General features: G+C 45.8%; 1 protein-coding gene across 1 annotated transcript; it reads left to right on the top strand.

Annotated features, from left to right (window-relative positions):
• The first annotated feature begins 16 nt into the window (after positions 1-16).
• znf296 (zinc finger protein 296) lies at positions 17-7,736 on the top strand. Its single transcript, XM_028420216.1, has 3 exons — positions 17-238; positions 1,980-2,354; positions 5,653-7,736. The coding sequence occupies exons 1-3, from the start codon at positions 187-189 to the stop codon at positions 7,446-7,448; spliced, it is 2,223 nt and encodes a 740-aa protein (XP_028276017.1). The 5' UTR covers positions 17-186; the 3' UTR covers positions 7,449-7,736.
• Positions 7,737-14,105: the final 6,369 nt, after the last annotated feature.

Here is a 14,105-nt window from a genome sequence, read left to right on the forward strand (position 1 = left end):
GGGAAGAAGTGTGAACTTGAACGCGGCATTCAGTCAGAGCTCAGTGCGAGTCCAGGCAGAGGACACTTTGTTTTCATCGGTCCCCGCTCATCTTGTCAGAGCAGCAGCAGCAGCAGAAGCAGCTGGACGGGTTGTTTTGGGGTTTGGCTGGTTGGGACCCAAGAGAGGTGCCAAACGCTCGACGCGATGTCCAGACGCAAACTTGGAAGCAGACCGCAGCACCTGAGTGCAATTCAAGGTAAGAGGGGAGAGTGCGATCGCGCTGATGCTTTTTTTGGTGAAATTAAAACAAGTTCTCGTCCTGGTTTTGTTTTCGTGCCAGTTTTACGCGCGTGGTTTGGATGCGCACTGGTGCCGTTTATCAGTGATTAATGGTCATAGGATAGGAACACGCTGTTTTTTTTAATAACACCAAAGACGCTTCCTATTTAATGCTCTGTGTTTACACTGACATGAAACAGCCCGCTGTGGACATTTCATCCCGCGTGTGGACTTTTACGGGCAAATATTGAAGTAAGGACTGCTAATGCTGGCGCTCTGTTTGTCCTGATGTGCATTGTTGGTGCAGCAGCTCTCATAGAGGAAGGACCGGTTTATTGGCAGGCTGCTTTCAGAGGCTACAGGTCCGAACACGATGATTAATATTTCCAGGTTAGACTCAGATGATCAAGTTTCTCGGCCTGTCTCTGTGACAGTTTCCCCTCCTCCCCACTCCTCCACTTATTAAAAGCAAGTGGGCTCCATCCTTCTTCTTATCATCCCAGACTTTTAATATCAGTTAATATAAATAATTATTCTCTTAAAATAAAAATGTGGAGAGCCTTGATGGCTGAACGGAAACAGAGACAGAAACTTACACACCACTTGTGTTTTTACAGTTCTCTACTGGAGACCAGTGGTGCATGTCTGGTGTGACCACATGCCCTGACTCAACCGTGTGTGTGTGTGTGTGTGTGTGTGTGTGTGTGTGTGTGTGTGTGTGTAACCGCGCCTTGCAAGTCTGCACAAACAGCGCAGCCCTGAAACAGGAAAGGTGACATTTTTGAGTAACAACTGGCGAGATCCGACTTCAGACTGTACTGTCTGTACCTGTCCTGTATATGCTAGCCGGCCCAGCCTGGGCAGGTGGCTCCAGTCCAGACATCAAGGTGTGCCCATGACCGCGTTGAGCAATCAGACATTCTGACCCTCCTCCTTTTTTTCCCACAGCACAGCTCTCTACCTGGTCTGAGCTGCGAGACTGTCTTGTTCACACAGCCCCCCCAACACACACACACACATTTCAAACCACATAAGATTTGTTAGGTTGTTATCAGTGAATCAGATGAGCTGTCCTCTCTTTCTCTCTCACACACACACACAGAGCTTATCTCAAACACCTTCAAACACTTTTTTTCTCTTTTATTGCAATCCACTTCCTGTTGAGAAACTCCCTCTGCTTGTGGCAACATTTTTGTTTTGAGAAAAAGGTGAAAACCTTTTTACATAATACATAAGTTTGAATTCAGACATCTGACCTATAAAGAAGTCATATTACAGAGGAGTTTGTGCTGAGATGGACGGCCTCGCCGTCTCTGTGCACCCGGCGGCAGGGGTGGCAGCAGCAGCAGCAGTGTGAGCAGATCTGGGTTGGTTAAAGGAAGTGGTCAGTAGTGGCTGAGCAGATTGGCCTCGTTGCTCTTGAGCTTAAAACTGAAACTCGCACTTCAATCAGCATGCCTGGTTACGGTTGTTCCATTGAGGTCAACAGTATTTTGTAAGTTGTTTGTGTAAAATCAGATGTTCAGCAGCTTTGCTGAGATCTCTCAGATGAACCTTGAGACTAAATTTCTCCTGAGTCATCGTTTGGTCTACAGAATGTCAGAAGTTTGAAAAAAATGTCTCAAACTCTTATTTTATTCTGACAGGAAATGAGAAGCTGCAGTCTTGTGTATTTGTGCCTGTGTTCACTGATGATGGTTGTTATTGTGCTTCCTTAGATGTCACTGACATGGCGGATGGCTCATCAGGCGACCACCCTCCTCTTCCTCCACCACCTCCTCCTCTTCCTCTTCTCCAACAAGGTCAGGCTTCTGACGACAGCCGAGACCTCCTGACCTGTGGCCAGTGCAGTCAGGCTTTCCCGCTTGCCCACATCCTGGCCTTCATCCAGCACAAGCAGGGCGGCTGCGGCTCCAGAATCCCAGCACCGAACGCCAATGCCACGCCCCCCTCACCTGCTGGTAGAGGCCGACAGCACGTCGCCGCCGCCGAGCTGGGGCCAGGCTTCATCGAGCTGCGGCGAGGGGCAGCCAAGAAGCGAGTGTGGGGGGAGGAGCCTGGCATGAAGGTGAAGGCGGAGCATGGCAAAGCAGGTGAGTGCTTGAGACAAGAGGAGAAAGAAAGCAGGTTGCTAATTAGTGACTCTGTTTTTTGTTTTGTTTTATTTTTTCTCTCAACCCGCCCTCCTGTTAATTTAACAACTGTTCCTCCTCCCTCTCGAGTCCAGCTCATTAACTAGCCGTTGCCATTAGCAGACCTGCGTGAGTTAGTGACGCACAGGCTAATTGTGTGGAAAGGATAGGCGTCAGGAACATTCGGAGGGCACCGAGGGTCCCCGAGGGCTCCGTGCTGAGCACCTGAGCTCCTTCCCATCTCCCTGACTGTCAGTCTCTGAGGTGGAATGGCCAGGTAAACATGTTTCTCCCTCCCTGTCATCCACCGCGTCCTGGACAACAGAGACCAAAGCCACATCCCCCCCTTTACCCAACACAGCAGCACATTTTAACAGTTACACGGCCTCAGAGTTTATCTGTGAAGGCAGCTGATGGTTGTAGCTGTGCAGTGCAGTGTGAAATGGTCAGAGGCAGATCATGCAGCTCTCCTCGCTGTCATGACACTATAATGGAGGACATTGCATCATGTGCAGCTCCTCTGCTATCTCCCACTGTTCTGCCTCGGGCTGAGCCACCTGAGCTCCTGGGAATCTCCTCCTTCCTCCTCTTCATCTTCCTCCCTCTCGCCTTTGCCTTGTTTTCATCGGTCTCCTCTGTGTCTAATACATTAACACTGATTTTCCTAAAGGTCTTTTCCTTCACGCCTTTCCTGAAGAAAAGCAAAAAAAAAAAAAAAAAGACCGTCTAATGCGATATGTCACGCCGGGGGTCAAGCCCATCAGAAGTCAATCAGAAATTTGTGAATTTTCATTAAAAATCCTTTTGAAGAATCTCATGTCCGTGGGATCGAGACATGTCTTAGAGTTACTGTGTTTTTCCCCCACAAAGGTCAGATGTGGACAGAGCATCTTGCCTCACACTCATCAGTAGGTATGCGAGTGCCCCTTTTGCACATTTTGAAACTCTGCCTGTCATCTACGCTCACACACGTTAGCAGTTCCTTCCTTTGTGCAACGATCGGGGGGGACGGCTGCGTGCCGTGCACGTTTCCGCTTGTCCACAACTTCTCTTGTTTTTCTACTTCAGCTCTGCCTGTCAATCACTGTCAATGTGGTTATACAACAAACAGACACGTGCACGAGAAGGGAGAGAGAGAGAGAGGGGGGGAAAGGAGCATGACGGCATGTGAATAATGCAGAAGTGGAGAAGTTACAATTAAATTTTTATTCATGAATGTAGGTTGAATGTTTGGGTGTTTTTTTTTTATCTTCTCGGCTCTGACATGACTGTGAGTGTAGATTTATTTGGACGTCTGGTTTGTGCCTAAGTGGAGGTGTGGGAGTGAAACTGAGCATCTGAGATGACTGAAAGTGAAAGAGCAGTTATCCCACAACAGACAGGTCCTCCGTCTAATTTCTGCATTCAAGAGTGAAGTGGAGGAGAAAAAGAAAATAAGGGGAGGAGGGGTGTGTGTGTGTGTGTGTGTGTGAGGGGGGGTGGATTACTGAAGAGCTGCGTGCATCTGTCTCATTCCTTTTTATTTATTCTCCTTGTTTGTTTTTTTTTCTCCTCATCTCCCACACATTTCTTCCCCCATCTTCTTCAACACACTTTCGCTTTGCCCTCTTTCAATTTCTCGCCCCCCCCCCCTCCCACCAACTCCCCTCCTCTTCCTCTCTTTTCTCCTCCCTTTGCCTCCCAAGGGAAAAGAGATTCTGCCTGCTGCTCGTTAGTGCTCCCAGCCAATCTGCATTTTTAATTAGTAGTTATTGCTTCTGCTTAATATTCAAGTGCTACCCCGGGCCAAATGGGAATCCTTACAAAAAAAAAAAAAAAGCGAGGAGAGAGTGAAGGAAAGAGAAACCGGCTGGGTATTGTGTTTCACTCCAGGACCCCGAGACAAAAGCCCCCCCCACCTCCCACCCCCACCCCCCCTCAGGGAAAGATTTGGAGTTTTTTTTTTTGAGAATGGAGGTGGGGGGGGTGGTCGGGGTTGGAGGATGGGTCTCAAGTACAATCCAAAGGGGGTGACATATTTTCTGGTGTCTCCCGGCCCCCCGTACTACATTATAATCTTTTTATCTCATTTTCTTTTTATCTCCTGAGCCCTGACCTACCTATCGTGTCTCTCTCTCTCTCTCACTCTTCACCCTATTTTTAAAAGAAGCATCTCAACTTCTCCTGGGTTTTCTCCTCGGGCTAGGTTAAAGGACATGAACACCACAGCTCCTCTCGTCTCCAGACAGAGAGAGAGAGAGGGAGAGAAGAAAAAGAGACAGAAACAGTTGCTCTCTTTTTCATCTTCACTCTCCTCCCCCCTCCAGTAAAATACAGAAGGATTTGACTTGAGGAAACATGAAAGAGGCTTATACCAGAGTCGGCTTTGAACCTCTCCAAAAAAGTGGGGAAAAAACTGTTTTGCCCACAATTTGGGGATCTTCTCTCCAATTCTGATTTATGCAGAAAGACCTCATTTGTCAAGCAGGCTGAGTCAGTGCCTCATTTACATAAAGCGTTCGTTTTCTACGTTCTGCTAATTAGCAATTTGCAGCTTAATTGGAGAGTGGCTCTCGGTTAGGAGACAAAGCTATCCACATATAAAAATATCTCCAGATGTACTTTGTAACACAGCTCGCCTCTGTGTTGGCTTTTCAGCGTCGAGTTGTACTTCTCTTCTTGTTCTTGTATCTTCCCCATCACCTGGACCTCCACCTAACATTCATTCATCACCAAGGCCATCTTATCTGGTAGATTCAGGTTACGTGTTTTCGTCTGACTCATTGTGATTAAAATAACATTATCGTCACTCAACTCTTCAGTTCTTTCAAGTCTTAAGACTGTTAGTGTTTTTTGCTGTTCACATTCACAGTGATGCTTTTAGAAGCAGTGAATAAGCTCTAAAAACACACCTGCGTCATACCAAACATCTGACAGATAAAGTTATCGACAAGCTGTAATATCTGCCAGCAGATGCAGAGCCAGATGTTTCTGTCGAGAGGACCGGGTTTCCCTGGTGGACACAAACATGACTTATGTGCGAACAAGAAGTGGAGTTCCACACCAATGTGAATGCTGATCATCAGTTTAGCAGTTTAATAAGCAGGTCTCACTATCAAACTGTGAGTGGACTTTAAGCGATAAAACTAAAAGTTTGAAGCCCCTATACCAGCTAGCGCCCCTGCTCTGTGCTCTGTAATATAAAGTGTTAGAAGTCAACAATAGGAATTCTTTAATAACATCTATTCACTAACTCTGTGCTGTCCCTCTTTGTTCCTAGTGCTAGAGGAGCCCTCATATTTCACCTGCCAGCAGTGTGAAGGTGTGTTTCCATCTGCATGGGCGCTCCTACAGCACGCGCAGCACACACACTCCTTCAGCATCTACCAGGAGGACGAAGAGGACGACGCAGACATGGGAGGAGAGACAGGAGGCGGTCGTAAAGAGAGCAAAGCTGCTGCAGCTGTTTTGGACCCGCGCCACCTGAGCCAAGCTCTTGCTTCAGCCTTTCAGCCCTCGGTGCTACGCCTCAGTCGTTCCCGTCAGACACACCCCACCTTATCCTCCTCCACCACTTCTTCCTCAAGCAATCTGCGGGCCATGAACTTCTCAGTGCGGCTCAGGGAGCTTGCTGAGGGGAGTGGTAACACCGTCGGCAGCTCCCCCGGAGGCCTGGTGCTATCTCCGTCCTCGTCTCCACCAGCCGCTTCGACCTTTCCTCAGACCGGAAACCACCAGGCTGACTTCCACTGTGAGCTCTGTGACCAGAACTTCCAGTCTCTGCGAGCCCTGTCTGCCCACCGCCGGACTCACGCCTGCGAGAAGCCATATCACTGTGGTGTGTGCGGGCAGGCCTTTTCTCAGAGTGGTCAGCTGGCTCGTCACATAAGGAGTCATCACCGCGAGGCTGGAAGCGGAGGGAGTGGATATGAGTGTGTGGACATGGCTATGATGGAGGAGGATGCTGGGAGGCAGGGAGTGAGGGCAAGGTTTCAGATGCATTCAGGTGGAATCATGAGGAAGGGAATGGTTGCTACAGATGTAGGAGCCCAAGGCCCCACTGAGTTGGACCTGACCCTCCCCAAACACCCCTCTATAGCTTCAAGCCTAATGCTGTTGACCTCGCAGATTAGACCACCAGACAGGGAGCTGCTGAGGCTGTACCAGCGCCAGAGGGAGGGAGGAGACGGAGGTCAGGAGGAGGCAGAAGGGCAGGGGGAACCCCAGCACAGCTCACCCTGCGCCAGCCCCTCCGAGGGCTCACTGGAGAGCGGAGAGACAGGAGGGAGTGGTGAGAGCGGCATCGCTAGTGGAAACTGCACGCCCAAACGCTCAGAGATGGGTGACAGGGTCCGAGGAGTTTCAGAGTGGGAGAACGAAAGAGGAGAGATTATAGAGCAGGAGAAGGAGTGGAGCTCAGTCCAAGTCAGCGAGGCTGTGCAGGAGTGGCAGAGGGACAATGAGCGGAGGAGTGTGGCAGGAGGAGCTAACACTGGAGGAAACAATAATATGATGTCTTCTGGTTCAGCTGGGAAGAAGAAGAAAGACGAGGCCTGCGAGTACTGTGGTAAACAGTTCAGAAACAGCAGCAACCTGACCGTGCACCGCCGCAGCCACACAGGTGAGCGGCCGTACCGCTGTGGCCTCTGCAGCTACGCCTGCGCGCAGAGTTCAAAGTTAACACGCCACATGAAGACACACGGAGCTCAGGGAGCAAAGGCTTCCTTCCTGTGTCAGCTGTGCGCTGTACCTTTCACTGTCTATGCCACACTGGAGAAACATCTGAAGAAAGTTCACGGCCTGAGCCACGCCAGCGTGGGCGCATATGCGCAGGCCAGCGCTGCAGACACGTTAGCTGCTATAAAAGCTGAAGAAGAAGCGGCAGCAGTAGTAGTGAAAATGGAGGAGGATGAGGCCAGCTTGGACCGGATAGAAATGGAGAGCAAAATGCAGGGTGAAGATAAAAGCATGGTGGGGGAGGAGGAGCAAGCAGAATATGCAGAGAACAGAGAAAGCCCAGTGGGTGATCTCCCACCTGAGAACAGTGCAGAGATGAGCTTAGCTTCTGCACCCTGAGAGAGGCGCTCTCAAACAGACTAAAAGAACTCAACCCCACATTGACTTAAACTGGAGTCTAGTTGCAGCACTGTTAAAAAAAAAAAAAAAAAAGCAGCAGGCAGCGGCGTCATGTCTGCTCCCGCTGCGGCACACAGCAGCCATGTTGTTCATGATTGTATGCAAAAAGCTGCTGGTTGAAACTAAGTGCCTACAGTTCTTTAGACCACAGAGAAAAACAAGGCCATGACATTCAGCTGGGGAGATTACCAGAGCTCTCGAACAGGAAGTGAACTGCCACAGTCCACACCAACACAGGAAGCTGATCACCATGTTGCAGCGCAGGATGCAAAAGACTTGTGATTTATGTCTCTGGTGACCCAATGGACAGGTGGAGACAGAGCTTAACTGTCAGAACTTATAGAGTATATAAAAAAACAGGGAAAAAAAAAAAAGAATGGCAATAGAACAATGATGTTAATATATTTTCAGCAGCAGAGGAGAGGCGTCATGTCATGCTACCTGGCTGGTTTTCGTGTGAGAAGACCTTTTAAAGACTTGAGATGTCTGCACAGGCGCAGGGGTGAAATAAATCCAAACACTGTTCGCCTGCAGTTTCTCAGACTCCTCTTTTTAAAGGCACTTGGTTGTCACAACACTTGTCACGTAATGTTTACAAGGCTCACGGAGGCCTAGCAAGGTTGTGCTCCGGACTTTGTGACAGTATGTGTGGAAGAGTTTCTGTTTATTTTTTGTTTTTTTAAATGTGAATACAGAGACTTTAAAGTCTCATCTACTGATGTTAGATTCTATGCATAAAAAAACAGCAATTTTACCTTCATGTGAAACGGGTGTGTATTGTTATTATTTTTCTCTCTGTACTTATCGTGATGGTAGTTTTGCTCTTTCATTGTTTACATTTGTAAAGTGCCGGACTGCTCGAAGCATATGCATGTTTTGCAGCCATTTTCTTCCTTTTTTTTCGGAGTTCTTCCTAATTTATGGATGCTGCATGTCGTTGGTTGTGTAACTGGAAAAAGTCACTGCTGAACTACAGGGTCAAAAAAGTGCAGTGGTAGCTTTAGTAGTGTGGTGGAGTGTTTCTGTGGGGAGTGGCCTAGCGAGCACTTGGGTGTGTGAGTTGTGTGAATGTTTTTCTGTGTGTACATAAATGACAAAGGGGGATCCCTCAGGTGACACCTCTACTTGAACCCTCTGTCCTGTGATCTTGTGTCCAAAACACAAGATCGGGTCAGCGCCGAGGATTTAAAGACATGTTTGACGAATTAAAACAGGTCCTCAAGTGGGTTCCTTTTAAAATTGTGACTACTGTGATGTCTGATCTCTGCTGAATTCAGGTCAAAAATTATTGTTTTTTTTTATTATCACGATGAATGCGTGCAGTGTAACTGTTCAGGGATACTGTTTTGTACATACATTTTTGGTGTTCCTATCCTTATTATTGTTATTATTATTAATAATATTAATAACTGCCTGCCCCTGTTACATGCTGTCCACGTTGTTTCCTTGTACGCTGGCTGTCATGACGCTTCACTGCTTTGTTCTCTTTGTAAAGCTGACACCATTTTGTTATTGTCACGAGGAGCTTCAATAAAATGTTGAGGTGGAGAAAAAAAAAGTCCATTTGTCTTATTCTGGGACCCACAACAAAGCTTTGAAACTATTTTTAAGCGTCTGTTCTCACCAGGATGTTGTCTTAGTCAGAGCGGGTCGTTTCTCTGAGGACCACAGTCAGCGCTGACTTATTAATTTTTAATGTGAGTGTTTGGATTAGGGACCCTCACTCCTTGTTTACATCCTTGTGATGTTACCGGCTTTGTCTAGAAACTCTGTAATATAATTCTACTGTGGGGATGGAGGGTGGGGTGGGGTGGGGTGGGGTGGATGAGCATAGATATATGTGTGAGATGGGTGCAGCGAGCTGTGATGGGACACGGGTGACCAGGATTTCTCAGGATACAAAATTGTAGGTGGGGTGGGGGGGGGGTGGGGTGTGGGGGGGCAATTTAGTTATTGTTTGTGGGCATGTTCGGAGGCAGAGCAGGGTAGGTGGGGAGTGTCAAGGGGTTGGGATAATTGCTGACTCCATTTTAAGGGCATAAAAACCTCTGCACCAGCATCTCTGGCCTTAACCCCACCCCCCATAATGAAAATGAAGTTCTATGATCCCTCTAGCTCATTAACAGCAGGTCTTTTAATGAGCTTTCAACAGGGTGGGGGCTGGGTAGATGAAGAAGCGTGGGGTTAGATGAGTGGTGTGTGTGTATGTGTGTGTATATGCGTGTATTGGGGGAGGTGGGGGGGCCCCTACTGCACCAGATGCACATACGCCCTCTCCTACCAATTACCATTGTGTTATGGAGAATAAGGAGGAAGTGAAGACAGAAGCTCCTCGCTTCCAGATGAGTCGGTTTGTCCGTTTCTGTCCACAGAGACAGGAGAGGGAGGACAGTACAGGTGACAGGTAACATCCTCCATCTCTCCCTCTGATCAACTCTGCCTGTCTGTTAGGCGCCACAGTCAGCGCCATTTGGTGCTCGTATGGGCCCAATTATGTAAGGTAAGGTGATACAGAGCACAGCACACTAGCCCCTACAGCAAGTGGATATCTTTTCCCCGTCCCTGACTGGCCTTTGTCTTTCTGCAGTCCACACCTATGTAAGCTGCCGCACAGGTCAGTGTCAGTACCCATACTAGCCAATCACAACGTGAGGAGATCTGCCAGTGTGTGTGTGTGTGTGTGTGTGTATTGAAATGCTTTCTGACCAGCGAATGTCCCTGGGCGATAGTGATGTGGACTTTGAGACTTAATAGTTGCGTCTCAGCTCCACAGAGAAAGCTTTTGTTGGTGTGGAAGTTGGGAGAGGTCGCTGCAGGACACACACACACACACATGGACACAAGCAGCACTGTCACAGGGAAGTTAATTTGCTGCACGCACATTAACATCTGTTGCTCAACACATAAATGTGGCACTTTGAATGTCCACAGTGCGTTACTGTTGAATGAAATTGTTTTTTGGGCCGGAGTGAGCACAATTTACTTTTTACAAGGCCATCGCCTAGAAACTGATAAGAACTGGCATTCTTTGTTATCATGGGTCTGATGATCACATTGAGATGACATGATTCATTCATTCATTATCAATATCATGTTATTTGTAGACACACACATATATATATATATATATATATATATATATATATATATATATATATATATATATATATATATATGGAGGTATTTGTTCTCATTCAGTCACTGAGACTGATGTGCCCTGTACAGTAATATCATTACACTGCATGTAAAATAGAATAAACAAAGAACAAGGTCATCAGATGCAGCTTTTACCACAAGCGTTTATGCTTCACTCAAACCTTATGACAGCAGTTACAGATGAAGTCAGCGGTGGACTAAAAACCGTTAAAACCAGCTGAAGAAATCACATTATCCAACTTGAAATTATGCAGCAGTTTATTTAATCTGAATGGAATGAAACAGGCCTTTTTATCCAGAGCTGCTTTCTTTTTATCTGAGAACCACTAGAAAGCAGCCAGTTTGGTTTTGCTGTAGACTTTTTTTTTATACACAGTTAACCATTTAATATCATTTACACAGAAGCCTTGTAAGAGTTAAAACAGGTTACAATGTGGTTAGATTGTTTACGTAAATCTGCCTGCAGAACTAGTCTATTTAAAAATAGACAAAAATAACACAAGTAAAGAGAAACTGCAGTTTTTAAATGAAGGCGTTTCATTGTGTTAAAGCATAAATGAACTGTGGCGCATCACATCTTTGGAAAGCTGAGTTCAATTCCTCTCACCATGCCCGGCCCTGATTACTGCCACTCCTGTTCTCAATCAAGAAATCACTTAACCAGGACCTGCCTGACAAAGTGGAGCAGACCCAAAGTTCCTCCAAAGCCTGACATCAAGCTGTAATCCAAACAAGTTCAGGAACAAATGAATAAAACAAAGTCATTGAGACCTATCAGTCTGGAATGAACTATGGAACATTTTCTAAAGCTTTGGGGCTCCAGGGAACCACAGTGAGAGCCATTATCCGCACATGGAGAAACCAGGGAACAGTGGTGAACCTTTCCCAGGAGTGGCCGGCTGACCAAAGTTGCCCCAACAGTGAAGCGACGACTCATCCAAGAGGTCACTAAAGCACCCAGAACAACATCCAAAGACCTGCCTCACTCGCCTGAGTTAAGGTCAGTGTTCATGACTTCACCATAAGACAGAGACTGGGCAAAAATGGCCTATGTGGCTGAGCTCCAAGACAGAAACCACTGCTGAGCAAAATTACATAAAGGTGAACTTTTTAGAAAGGTGTGTGTCCCATTCCATCTGGTGTAAAAGTAACACAGCATTTTGGAAAAGAATGGCAGTAGTAGTGTGATGGTCCGGGGCTGTGGTAAGGTGACGTGTCCATGATTTGAGTCTCTGTGGGAGGCTTCCATCATCACCATGTTGGCAGCATCATATCAATATATATTGTTATTGATTTTTTTCATCCAAATCTAAATTGACTTTTCTGCTGCTATTTTTATTCATCACAAGGCAACAGCCACACAATAAAATGGCACCGTTAAATACTGTTACTCTCAGCTTATGTACTTGTTTTCACTCTTACTTGCTGTAGTGGAAAATATGAGGCCAATAAAAAAAAATGTGGTCTTCATCCTATCCGCAGGACAAAACCTCACTGGACTGACTCCTGGGTTCAGTTTGCTTTAAGTAGTTCTGCTGTGCGTGTGCCAGTTTTATTCACTTACAATTTCAATGTAAGAAAGCTGAAGTAATCCAAAGTACTTAAAATCCTAAAATGTAACTGAATACATTACAAACTACATCTGAGGACATATACTGTGAAACCTTATTGCTGGTTATAGACAGAGGAAAAGCAGAACAGAACCTCATGGTGGACTTTGTGCCGTCTTTCTGACAGAAGTGGCACAATCACAAATTCAGATTAAGCCTAAGATGATTAGCTCTGAAAATTCAACAACAAAGGGAATGTATGAGCTGTGTGTTTGCTTGCTATAGGGCAGGCCTGTGGCCATGAGAGGCTCTCACTTATGTATGAGAAGATTGTGCTTTATCATGTAAAAAGCCAATTAACTGTGAGTTTTTAATTACATTTCTCATGGTACACTCTGTGAGCCTCCAATCATCTCAGCAGTCCCTGTCCTGTTGTCTTCGTCCTCCTTAGAATAGCTGAGGAGGAGGAGGAGGGTGAGGCAGAAGCTCGGGATTAAACCATCAGCTGGGTTGACTGAGATGGGGATAACAAGAAAGAGAGAGATGCATTTGGGAGTGGTCAGACGAACCGCAGGACTCCCCCTCTGCTCTTTATCCTCACACAGTTCCCACAATCCACCACCTTCTCTTAGCCTTCCTCCTCCCGCAACGACCGCAGAGTGAAACCTGAACACTGGAATTACACCCTCTTCATCTTGCCTCCTCCCCTCAGCCTTCCACTCTCCCAATAGTGAGAGTGTGGGAGGACGAGGTGAGAGAGCCGGGCAGCCATCCGTCAATCCAGTGCCTTTTTTTTCCTCTATGCCATTCAACACCTTCAGATAATGAGAGCAGGGAAAGACAAGGAAGGTTCATTCTTATAGGAGGTTACATAATGTCACTGATCACTGAGGACCAGCGCCGAGGGAGGAGCGCCACCTCCTTTTGAGGTAGTACTGACGAGACTGTGGCAGGTTCATTTAAAAACAAAAGAGGAGGAAGTTCACTGATTTCTGTTTTTTTTTTTAACACTGTGAGATTATTGTTGCGTCAGAAATTGTTGCTGGATAATGATGGTGAAAATAAATGTCACAACTAAACTGAAAAAGTCAAAAAATAGGCTCTTATCTTAAAGACACACACACAATCACAATGCATTATTCCACACACAATAAGCTACATTGTACAGATACATGATGAGATAATAAGAATAATATCATACAATCACATATATACAACATAAAACACAGTATAGTCAACTTGAGTCAAATTGACTATAAATCACATGTAATAAAAAAAAACAATGTAATAGAATGCAATACATCAAAATACGTTCAGGCACACCTGATAATATGAGATGCTTTAAAGCAAATTAATATGACATAATACAGAAAATACAATAAAGACACAAATCAGTAGAACAACTTGCTACACAAAAAACTAATGATGCACCTAAGTCAATATTTTGAATAATCTTTGTTGCATCCATGACAGATTTTTCAAAAATGGATCACTCAAATTTATGCAGAAAAAATATGAATCTGTTAAGTTTTTACAGAAGTCTTTTTAGAAAATGAACATTTTTGCCCTAATGGATCAAAGAGGCCATAAATTAAAGTGACATCTGAGGGTTAAATATTTTTATTATTACACATACTGTGTACAATATATAAGGTGAATAAAAATGCAATTAAACAAACTAAACAGGATGAATGTTGATCTAAAGTAACAGTGAACAGTGATCAAACATCTGCCCATTTATCCCTGATAAACTGTCTGTCCCTCTTTGTTAAACACTCACAGTGCTTGTAGGTTTTGCTGTGTGTGAAGCTCACATAAACACTGTCAGGTCAGTTGTGTAGTTGCACAGTAAAACACACTCAGTGGAGTCTGTTATGTTTCTCATACAGTC

The sequence above is a fragment of the Parambassis ranga genome, chromosome 13 (assembly GCF_900634625.1).
Source record: "Parambassis ranga chromosome 13, fParRan2.1, whole genome shotgun sequence".
Taxonomy (NCBI): Eukaryota; Metazoa; Chordata; class Actinopteri; family Ambassidae; genus Parambassis; species Parambassis ranga.